Source organism: Ornithorhynchus anatinus, chromosome 2, assembly GCF_004115215.2.
Source record: "Ornithorhynchus anatinus isolate Pmale09 chromosome 2, mOrnAna1.pri.v4, whole genome shotgun sequence".
NCBI lineage: Eukaryota > Metazoa > Chordata > Mammalia > Monotremata > Ornithorhynchidae > Ornithorhynchus > Ornithorhynchus anatinus.
The window spans coordinates 153,432,020-153,443,966 of NC_041729.1; the positions used below are offsets into that span (position 1 = coordinate 153,432,020).

At 44.7% G+C, this 11,947-nt stretch overlaps 1 protein-coding gene across 2 annotated transcripts in view; it reads right to left on the reverse strand.

Annotated features, from left to right (window-relative positions):
• Positions 1 to 1,263, reverse strand: part of NELL2 (neural EGFL like 2) — a 350,325-nt gene extending 349,062 nt beyond the window's left edge. Inside the window, exons 1-2 of one of the 2 annotated variants that reach the window (XM_029058252.2) lie at positions 874 to 1,263; positions 74 to 202 (exon numbers count right to left, since the gene is read on the reverse strand). In XM_029058252.2, coding sequence (XP_028914085.1) covers positions 74 to 202; positions 874 to 964 — 220 coding nt within the window. In that variant the 5' untranslated portion in view covers positions 965 to 1,263. The remainder of the gene's footprint in view (positions 1 to 73; positions 203 to 873) is intronic. The other variant, XM_029058251.2, reaches the window with a different exon arrangement.
• Between the last annotated feature and the right edge of the window lie 10,684 nt (positions 1,264 to 11,947).

The window sequence follows — 11,947 nt, forward strand, 5'->3', positions numbered from 1 at the left end:
GGAGACGAATGTGGGCCGGGTCCTCTGGGGAGCGACGGACCCCCTCGACCTCTGACCCTTTCTCCCTCCTTACCTTGGAAGAGAAAGGCTTTGCTCCCGTTGTGCAGCCCCAAGACCTGGCGGACCCCTGCCGTGGACTCCCCGACCTGTAATTCCGTCAACACGTCGATTTGCAAGGAAGGGTCCACCCCGAACCCCGAAACTGGGAAAAGGAAAAAGCACCAGCAAATCAAAAAGTGTCCCGGTGACTCAGGGCCCATCTTCCCAGAGATGTTCGGCTCTGAGGGATGACGCCTGGTCCCAGTGCCTGCCCTACCCGTGCTGGACAGTTGGGTTGCAAAGAGGGGGCAAGTGGGATGCAGACGGGCGAGGTAGGGGCCAGTCCTTTTTCCCTGACCTACTTTTAAGCCGCCCCCCGCCCCCCCGCATCCCAAAGAAGACCCATTTGGGAACTTCCACACTTTTGACTGAATCTAAAGAGCCCGGGCGTGGGAGTCTGAGGACGCGGGCTTTAATCCCAGCTCTGCCACTTGTCTGCTGTGTGACCTTGGGCAAGCCACTTGACTTCTCTGGGCCTCAGCTCCCTCATCTGGAAAATGGGGATTAAACCTGGGAGCCCCACGTGGGGCAACTTGATTATCTTGTAGCTATCCCAGTGCTTAGAACAGTGCTTGGCACATAGTAAGTGCTTAACAGATTCCATCATTATTATTATTATTTCTCCAAAACAAGAATCAAACCCACCCCGTCCTGCCCGCCACCGGTGCCCAGCCCAGTCTAGCATAAGCTGGGCTTCTCTGCAACCACCCTCTCCCTATCCCCCCCCCGCCCCCCAGCTCGGGGGCTTTCCATCCTTCCCAGGCGATCTCTCACCTGCTCGGAGGCAGAAGATCCAGCAGATCAAGATGCTCAGCAAGACGGGCGTCTCCATAATGCCGAGATGTTCAGTCCATCGTTTTCCCATAAATACAATTTGGTGGTTGTTTTGTTTGTTTGTTGTTTTTTTTTTGAAAAAAGCCACCAAAGCCGCAAAAGCTCTCGGAGTCCCAAAGAAAGACCAGTTGTGGGGTCAGAGACGCTCGCCCTTCCGGAGGCTCCGGTCCTGGGTGGTGAGTGGAGGAGGGTGTGGGGGAGGGAGAAAGGGTGTTTAATTGTTGTATTGTTTGGGTTCTTTAATAATAAAGAGGTGCAACCCTCCGGGCGCGTGGACAACTTGGGCTCTCCAATGCGCACATCATTCCCACACACGGCGGCGGCTGGGAAGAGGAGGGGAGGGATGGGAGGGAGGGAGGAATGGGAAGGGGGAGTGGGAAGGGGGGGAGAAGAGAGGGAGGAGCGGGGACGGGAGGATCCCGGGAGCAGAGGAAAACCAGGGCGGATGAAGAAGCGGGAGTTCTGGGGGGCTGCATCCAAGCCCCCAGCCCCGAAAACACAACTGGTTGTGGAGCGGAGACAATGGGGATGGACGGAGGGATGGACGGGAGGGATGGACAGGAGGGATGAACAGGAGGAGGGAAGAAAGGATGGAGGTCAGGCGGGCGGGTCTGGAAGCCGGTCCTTTATCCATCGCGGGGCGTCGCCGCGCTCCAGCCGAAATGGTCCCCCTCTCCCTTATCATCACCAGCCTCATCATAAGGATGTTAAACTCTCACTACGGGCCAAGCACTGTTCTAAGCGCTGGGGTGTTACCAGGTAATTAGGTGGTCCCACGTGGGGCTCACAGTCTTCATCCCCATTTTACAGATGAGGTAACTGAGGCCCAGAGAAGACCCCAGTCGGGAGACACCCCAAAAGGCAACCCCTAGAACAAGGCTGGCTCTGACCAGGTTGCACTCTGGGCTGCTCCAGTGTGGAGGCTGAGAAGGCCAAGGAGGCTGGTGAGAGGCTGCGGAGGCCAGGCAGGAAGCAGGGCCCTTGGTTCTCAGGGCAGGGGTTGAAGGTCAGGAAATAGTGAAAACACCAGCATGTGGGGTGCCTGGGGCGACTGGGGGGGAGCCTTCACCCCTCCCTCTCCCCCCCACCCCCGACCCTAGGTGCGGAGGGAATGCTTTCCCTAGGGACCAACAACAAGCCCCCAAATTTGGGAGCCCATTAGCCCAGCCCTTGGAGCCCGGGGTGCCCCCATTGACCACTGCTCCGGGCGCCCAAGGTCCCCTCCTCTCCCCCTTTGGAGGGGCTCAAAATAATAATAATAATAATAATAATAATGACGATATTTGTTAAACGCTATGTGCAAAGCATTGTTCTAAGTGCCGGGGGGATACAAGGTGATCAGGTTGTCCCACGTGGGGCTCACAGTCTTCATCCCCATTTGACAGATGAGGTAACTGAGGCCCAGAGAGGTTAATAATAATAATAATAATAATGTTGGTATTTGTTAAGCGCTTACTGTGTGCCGAGCACTGTTCTAAGCGCTGGGGTAGACACAGGGGAATCAGGTTGTCCCACGTGGGGCTCACAGTCTTCATCCCCATTTTACAGATGAGGTAACTGAGGCACCGAGAAGTTAAGTGACTTGCCCAAAGTCACACAGCTGACAAATGGCCGAGCCGGGATTCGAACCCATGACCTCTGACTCCAAAGCCCGTGCTCTTTCCACTGAGCCATGCTGCTTCTCTAGCAGCAAGGTTAAGTGACTTGCCCACAGTCACACAGCTGACAAGCGGCAGGGCCGGGATTAGAACCCATGATCTCTGACTCCAAGCTCTTTTCCACTGAGCCACACTGCTCCGCTGCACTATCCATCACCCTTTCCCTCAACCCCCAAACTCCCAAGGTGAATTGTCTTATCAAATCCCCCCACTCCAAAATTCCAGGGTACCTTAGAGATCATTGGCTAGGAAGCGAATCGCGAGCATCCCTAAAAGTTTAAGCTAGTGACCTTGGAAGCAGCACAGCCTCATGGATAGAGTACAGGTCTGGGAGTCAGAAGGACTTGGGTTTTAATTCTGACTACACCACTTGTTTGTTGTGTGATTGGGCAAGTCAATTCACTTCTCTGGGCTTCAGATACACTTCATTTGTAAAATGGGGATTGAAATTTTGAGTCTCATGTGGGACAGGGACTGTATCCTATCAGATTAACTTGTATCCACCCCAGCTCTTAGGACAGTACCTGGCACATAGTAAGCACTTAACAAATACCACAATTATTATTATTTTTATTATTATTATTTAAAAGATCTTTGCATTCCAGGGGCACAAGTTGGTTGCATGTCCTCTTCATTGACCCACCCATCCCTCCCACAGTAACCAAACTGGACCAAGTAAATGGGGAAACTGTCAGAACCTCCAAATCTCAGCCAAGGGACACTGCAGCTTTATTCTTGTCCTTTTGGGATAATGTGAAAAAGCAGACTCTGGGAAAGAGTCCAATTACAGTACATAATCTTAAAAAGCTACTGAATTTTCGTCAGGTTTTGGATCAAATCTCCCATTTAAATCTTCACATTTCCTTCTGTGAATTTTGAGAGCGCTAACTGAGGTAAAATGCTGTCTCTTTTTAAACATTTCATTTTTTGTTGGCAAAATAACACAACTCAAAATCTGAAAAAAGCAGGATAACTTTGGAGGTGAATTGTTCTGTAAGTGAAGGCAAAGATTATCATCATGTACTGTCTCAGGGGAAGCTAAATCACAGTTTTTATTGAAGTAAAATAGCTTAAGAATTGTTTTAAATCAATCGAATGAGAAACGTCTAAACCCGCTAGTGGAGAACATAGATAGTATTTATTTCTGGGTAATGATCACATTCCTCACACTTCTCCAAACCTTTGGTTAAAGTTTACAGAATGTGGAAGTTACAAGGATGACAAATTGTAACAAATAATTTTGCAATATGTACAAATAACATTTCTTAGACATTTTCAAGTTTTCCTTCTTAAATACAAAATAATATTTTGAAGTAGACAAAGATGGAAAGAAAAATTCTTCACTAGAAAAATCAAATGAAGTAAAAACTTTAGGGAGTTTTCCTTGTACTTGCAGTCTTATTTTCCTTGCAGACAAATGATCTAACATGTACCTTCCTACACCACGATTCTTTTTTAGTCCTTGAATAAGCCTCCTTGGGAAAATTACAAGAATTTTCTAAGTAAAATCTTAATCCGAGAATTACATCCCTGATCGAGGCTTTTATTTACGTATCTAGGGTGCTGCTACCTCGTAAAATAGGCAATTAAGACTGTGAGTCCAATGTGGGACAACCTCATCACCTTGTATCCTCCCCAGCGTTTAGAACAGTGCTTTGCACATAGTAAGCGCTTAACAAATGCCATCATCATTATTATTATTATAATGGGAAATCTCGTAAATAGTATTATTAGGCAACTGTTTGACTATAACTTTACAGAGGGAAATGAATGATTAGAATCTTTCTAAATGCTAAGATCCTTGGCCTAAAATCCTCCTACATATTTTTCTGCTTATGCCAAACTGGCCTTGGGGAAAGAGCATGGGCCTGGGAGTCAGAGGGTCTCAATTCTAATCATAGCTCTGCCATTTGCCTTCTGTGTAACATCAGGCAAGTCACTTAACTTTTCTATGCCTCAGTTTCCTCAATTGTAAAATGGGGATGAAATATCTGTTCACCACCCCTCCCCCCCCAACACACACACACTCTTAGACTTTGAGACCCATGTGGAACAGGGACAGTGTCCAACCTAATTAATGTTGGTATTTGTTAAGCGCTTACTATGTGCCGAGCACTGTTCTAAGCGCTGATTAACTTGCATCTTCCCCAACGCTAAGAACAATATTTCACACATGGTAAGCACTTAACAAATGCCATAATAATTACTATTATTACTGAAGACAGTCCTAATTAGTGCTTTGATTTTAATAAGGCGTGTTCACACTATGCATTTTATTGAAAAAGAGAAACAGTGATTTGAAAATCCACCATAAAAAAAAGCTTCATTAATGAAAACTTTTCTATTTTCTTGAAAGATAAAATAAAAATTATAATTTGAAATATAGAACTCATGATTAAATTCATTTCAAGATAAAACTTGAGCTAAATATAAACTAACTAGGTTGGGATGCATGGGCTTCCCACTTTTCTTCACTATAAGAAGATCATGAAGCTTTGAAATAGTTACTCTAAACCTACACCATCCTCACACCACACAAAGGAGAAAGGAAAAAGTCCCAAAGGAAGACAATCTACTCATTTAGAACTTTAAAGTTTAATAAGAACCAACCAGATGGTGAGAAATAGGAACTATTCTGGTCATTACGGAGAGCCATTATGTCCCAAGATTCAATAAGTTCTCTTCATTTCTAGATGTTGTGGAGATTGTCCCAGGAAATAACTGGTTATGAAAGTCTCTATATTTCATACCCGAGACCAGATATCCTCTGACATTTATGTCTGCTCTTCTTGCCTTCTTGGAGATGAGTTCCTCTTCTTATAAGACCTCTGATCCTTCCATCCATGAGGTGGGGAAGACTACAAGTCACTTCTCTTCTCTGGGCCTCGGTTCCCTCATCTTTAAAATGGGGATTAAGACTGTGAGTCCTATGTGGAACAGAGACTGTGCCCTACCCAATTACCTTGTATCTACACTAGTGCTTAATACAGTGTCTGGAACATAGTAAGTGCTTAACCAATACCACTATTATTATTGTTGTTGTGATAGGGTAAATACTTCCTGCTGGGTCATGCTTAACCACTCTTCCTTGGTTGCTTCTCCCCCACCACCCCCAAACCTGCTGCTGAGGTGTCTATTTTTAGGGAATCACTGGGAACAATGTGTCCCCTTCTCCCTATTGCTCTAATAGTTACAGTAATGGTATTTATTGAGCACCCAATGGGTGTGATGCACTGCACTGATCAATGTCTATACATAGACATTTAAATTCACCACTCTAGTTTGTAGTGGATAGAGCAGGGGCCTGGGAGTCAGAAGGTCACAAGTTCTAATCCGGACTGTCAGTTGCCTGCTATGTGACCTCGAGCAAGTCACTTTACTTCTCTGGGTTTCAGTTAACTCACCTGTAAAATGGGGATTGAGACTGTGAGCTCCTCATGGGACAGGGACTCTGTCCAACACGATTTGCTTGTATCCACCCCAGGATTTAGAAGAGTGCCTGGCACATAGTAAGCACTTAACAAATACCATGGTGATGATGATTAATAATGGTGGTATTTGTTAAGTGCTTACTATGTGCAAAGCACTGTTCTAAGAGCTGGGGGGATACAAGGTGATCAGGTTGTCCCACGTGGGGCTCACAGTTTTAATCCCCATTTTACAGATGAGGTAACTGAGGCACAGAGAAGTGAAGTGACTTGCCCAAAGTCATTATTATTATTAGTTGTAAACAGTTTTACATCTGACTCGCCCTCTAGAGTGTAAGATCCTTGTGGGCAGATACTGTGTCCCATGTTTATTATATACTTCTTGAACACCAAGTGAGCACTCACCAAATACTACTACTAATGGGGAAAGTACAAGAGAAGCATGAAACATATTTACTGCCCTCAAGGAGTTTACATTCTAAAGGGACTGCACTGGTGTGCAAGAAGAAAGGTGAAGCAAGGCACATAGGAGAGAAGAATCCTGGGTTGAGTCAAGCAAGGTTAACCATGGGGCAGAAGAAAATGGCATTTGAGGGCAAGGGAGATGAAGGACAAATTGAATTTCACAGACATAATCCATTTCAACCCTCTGCCTTCCCATAACAAAATGCAATTTACACACGCACACACCCCACAGACACACCCGGGCATGGCCACTATCTGTTCCTCTGCAGCCTTCCCTTTCAAAGAAAACTCAGAAAGTTTCTCAGAGAACAGTGCAACATTTTCAGGAATAGGAAATGTGGGTCAAACAAAAACGTCAGTGAAATCTGAAATCATTAGCTTCCAACTGCATTGCCTTTTCAAAGAGCACTCTAAAATGGAACAACTTCAACCAGTTAACTGTCAGTGATACCCAGGTTTTCCTTTGACAGGCTTTTTCCAAGGGATAGTTGAATCAGTACACTCACCAACAACCCTGACTGTGTGAACACTCGTTTTTTGCAGATGTCTTAGGAGTGAGGAAAGAGTGCAGAAGAGAAACAGACAATAAAAGAGGGAGAAAACTGACCGCATTGTTCTGCTATGACGACACTGAAAGCCTTTCCATTTCTGACTATCCATTTGCCACTGAAAAGGTCTATATTTGGCTAGCATTCCATTTCACAGTGAATACATACTGCTACAGAATCTATCCCTGTTTTAGAATCAACCTCTGGGTATCCCAATCTTCCTGAAGCTTTTCCTGATTTTTTCACAGCAGCGTAGTCTGTCTGGTGCTTTTATCTCCCAACAGTTTGATGAACTGTACTCTTTAAGACTATGTTTGTATAGCATCTCTCTGCCCTTCGTGAGTGCCTATGTCCCATTTCAATTCAATTTTCAGCAGCTGCTTGACTAGCGTGTTAACATTCAACCTCCAAAGCTGGATAATGGCAATCATTTTTTAACCATATTTGTAAAGTGCTTACTATATGCTAGGCACTGTATTAAGGACACAGTCCATGTCCCACGTGGGCCTCACCATCTTAATCTGCATTTTACAGATGAGGGAACTGAGACACAGAGAAGTAAAGTGAGTTGCCCCAGGTCACACAGCAGACAAGTGGCAGGACTGAGATTAAAACTCAGGTCCTCTGGACTCCCTGGTGCATGCTCTTTCCACTAGGACACACTGCTTCCCAATCATTATCATAATTCTGTTTAATTTTCTGTGTTCTTATACCTAATCATAACTGCTCCCACCCAGACATTTTGTATTGACTGTCTTCTAAGTGATGCTGAAGACATCCTGAGGAGCAGGATTTGGGGGCAGCATTCACTTCTGTTTTACCAATCAAAATATCTGGATTTGTGTAGCTGCCTAAAGGGGTTCTTCTTATTATTAACAATAATGATAATTACAATTGTAATTATAACTATGGTATTTGTTAAACACTTACTATGTGCCAGGCACTGTTCTAAATCCTGGGGTAGAAACAAGATAATCAGGTTGGATATAGTCTCTGTCCCATGTAGGGCTCACAGTCTTAATCCTATTTTCCAGATGAAGGAACTGAGGCACAGAGAAATGAAGTGACTTGCCCAAGATCACATAGCAGACAAGTGGCAGAGCGGGGATTAGAGCTGGCTTTAAAGCTCTCCATTACCTAACCCCCTCTTACCTCCTTACCTCGCTTCTCTCCTTCTACAACCCAGTCCACACACTTTGCTCCTCTAGTGCCGCTCTCCTTCTCACTGTGCCTCGACCTCACCTGTCTCACTGCTGACCCCTGGTTCACATCTTGCCTCTGGCCTGGAATGCCCTCCTTCCTCAAATCCGATAGACAATTACTCCCTCCCCCCCTCCCCACCCTCCCTTCAAAGCCTTATTAAAGGCACATCTCTTCCAAGAGGCCTTCCTGGACTAAGCTCCACTTTTCCTCATCTCCCACTCCCTTCTGTATCACCCTGACCTGCTCCCTTTGCTCTCCCCCCACTTCCCCATCCCCACAGCACTTATGTATATATGTGTAATTTTATTTATTTATATTGATGTCCGTCTCCCTGCCTCTGGACTGTGAGCTCATTGTGGGAAGAGAATGTCACTGTTTATTGTTGTATTGTACTTTCCCAAGGGTTTAGTACAGTGCTCTGTACACAGTAAGTGTTTAATAAACACAACTGACTAACTGAATGAATGGAGTCATGACTGCAGAGTACCAACATCTCCACTTGCTCCTTGTGGCCAGGGAACACATCTACTAACTCTGTTGTTATCATGCAATCCCAAGCACTTAGTACAGAACTTTGCAAACAACAAGCGCTTAATACCATTGATTGAATAACATCAGCTTTCAATGGCCCCTTGATCGTCTTAATAATAATAGTAATAATAATACTTTTGGCATTTGTTAAGAACTTACTATGTGCCAGGCACTGTACTAAGTGCTGGGGTGGATACAAGCAAATTGGGTTGGACATAGCCTCTGTCCCATGTGTGGCTCACAGTCTTAAAGAGCTTAGTACAGTGTTCTGCATATAGTAAGTGCTCAATAAATACGATTGAATGAATGAAAAGTCTTTTGATGATACTAATAGTCTGTTAAATTGACGAGTGTCTAGGTGAAACAGAAGTTTAGTCTGACACCAGTTTTCAGGACTTTTGTCCAGCTTCAAACAAGACAGGACTGATAGGTTTGCTTATTTATTATTATAGGTTGAACAGGACTGGATCAACCATACAGCCCATGCTTTATTCTGTTAATAATGGGAAAGCGAACAGACAGGACAGCTTCATCTCTTCCACCCAAATCTTCTCCTACCCTCGACTTTCCCAGCACCTTGGACAATACCACCATCCTCCCTGCCTCACTAGTCCACAACCTTGGCATTATCCTGCATTCATCCCCTCATTTAACCCACGTCTAAAGTCTCCCCACTCTTCAAAAACCACCAGTGGTTACTCACCATCTCTGCATCGAGAAGAGAAACTATTCACCACTGGCTTTAAGGCACTCAGTCAACTTTCTCCCTCCTACCTACCTTTACTCCTCTCTACCACTATAACCGAGCCTCCACATTTTGCTCCTCTCACACCAACTTAATTATTTTGCCTCAGTCCCTTCTCTCTTATCCTTGACTACTTGCTCATGGTCTCCACTCTTCCTAGAACTCCTACCCCTTCATATCCAACAGACCACTACTATCCTATCTTTAAAGACCTATTAAACCCATATCTCTTCCAGATACCTTTCCTGAAAAAACTCCCTCTTTCCCACACCATTCTCCCACCCTTTCCTGTTGCCTATTCATTCATTCAATCGTATTTATTGAGCGCTTACAGTGTGTAGAGCACTGCACTAAGTGCTTGGAAAGGACAATTCATCAATAAAGAGAGACAATCCCTGCTCACACCACGCTTACAGTCTAGAAGTGGGTAGACAGACATCAGAATAAGTACACAGGCATCACTATAAAGAAATAGAATTATAGATATGTACACATCAAAATGAGTAAATAGCCCTTAATATAAATAGAATTATAGATATGTGCACTTGTGTCCGTACTCCCAGAGCACTTATGTACTTAGCCTTTTACTCCGTTGCTTCTTCTGCAATTTATTTTAATGTCTGTTTCCTTCATAAGATTGTAAGCTCCTTGCAGGCAGGGATCTCACCTATAAACTCTATTGCATTCTCTCAGGGTTTAGTATAGTGCCCTCCACACAGATCAATCAACTGATTCCCAATGCAACTGACTAGTTTCATATCAATCAGGCAGAAATCATCTCTTGAAATTTGGGTCTAGACTGTAAGCTCGTTGAGGGCTAGAAATGTGACAATTTATCGTTTTATTGTACTCCTAAGCAATTAGTACAGTGCTCTGAACACAGTAAGGGCTCAATAAATATGACAGAATGACTAGTGAATTCATCAGTAAAGTAGCTTTCCCCTGTCCTTCCTACTCATTCCTCCCAATTTTTGTGCGTTTTCTGAATCTTCTCTCACACCCAATCTTATTTTTCTATCTTTCTAGCCCCCCTTCTCCCTTCCACCCCTCTATTCTAGGCCTGTTTTTTGTGGTTTACCCCAGTGGACCTTGCCACCCTAGTAACTGCCCCTTCCCACACCCGACAAGCCCCAGGGTCTGGTAACTTGGGTTTCTGGGTCAGGGCCCAAGGCTGGAATGGTGGAGAGAGTAGGCAGCGGTAGCAGATTAAGACAGGGGAATTGGGGTTTGGGGCCTTCTCACCCACCCCTTTCTCCTCCTCCGCCAGCTTCTCACACCCCAAGCCAGTCCAGTTTGGGCTCAGCCCACCAACTTGGCAGCTGCAGGGGAGAGCCAGGTAACAGAGCCTGAAGTGGAGGTGAGGTTCATCATGTTTGCTTTCTTATGGCATTTGTTAAGTACTTACTATGTGCCAGGTACTGTATTATGCACTGGACAGATACTAGCTTATCAGGCTGGACACAGTCCCTGTCCTACATGGGGCTCTCAGCTTTAATCCCCATTTTACAGATGAGGTAGCTGAGGCACACAGAAGTTGAGACTTGCCCAAGCCAACACATGATGGAGCTGGGATTAGAACCCAGGTCTTTCTGACTCCCAAGCCTGTGCTCTATCCACTAGGCCATGCTGCTTTCTGGGGAATAACCTCCAAAGTCTTATTATGGCAGCTGTGAAGGGGGAAATGAAAGTCACAGGAGTGGAAATGAAGTGGAGGGAGGTGGGAGCAACTGGAAGTGTGGGGAGGAGAGGGCTTGAGGTTTCAAGAATACAGGAAATTCCCCAAACCATTGAAAGCTAAGGAAGATGCAGGGCAGGACAGTACATAAATAAGATGGAGGGGAGGGGAACCAACTTTATGTAGCTCAATGGGAAAAGGATCAAAACTGTAACTTCTAGAGCTCTGAAATTAATTGGTCTATCTTTTTTAAATTAATTCCTCTGCGGGTAACTACTGGCTATATTTTTAGTTCACCTTAGGTTTTCAGTGAATTTCTCAGGATACCCAGATTTCATTCATTCATTCAATCATATTTATTGAGTGCTTACTCTGTGTGGAGCACTGTACTAAGCACTCGGGAAAGTAAAGTACAATTATAAAGGCAGACTATCCCTGTCCACAATGAACTCACTGTCTAGAAGTGGGGAAGACAGGCATCAATATAAGTAAACACTAATTGACAGAACCCAGGTTGACCAATGGTATCAATTTTTATTTTTTATAGGACTGACAAAATAGTATCTACAAATAGCATCTGGAGGCCTTGGTATTACTCCCTGTGCTTTTGTGTGGGTCTTGTTGCAAAAATCATATCTGTAATGCTGTGTTTTTCTCAAAACAGAATCCATGACTACTATAATTATTATCAGTGTACAGTTCAAATGTTTGTGAACACTTCTCTTGAGCTCAGAGTCAAATTATTCCTTTTCAAACTAATA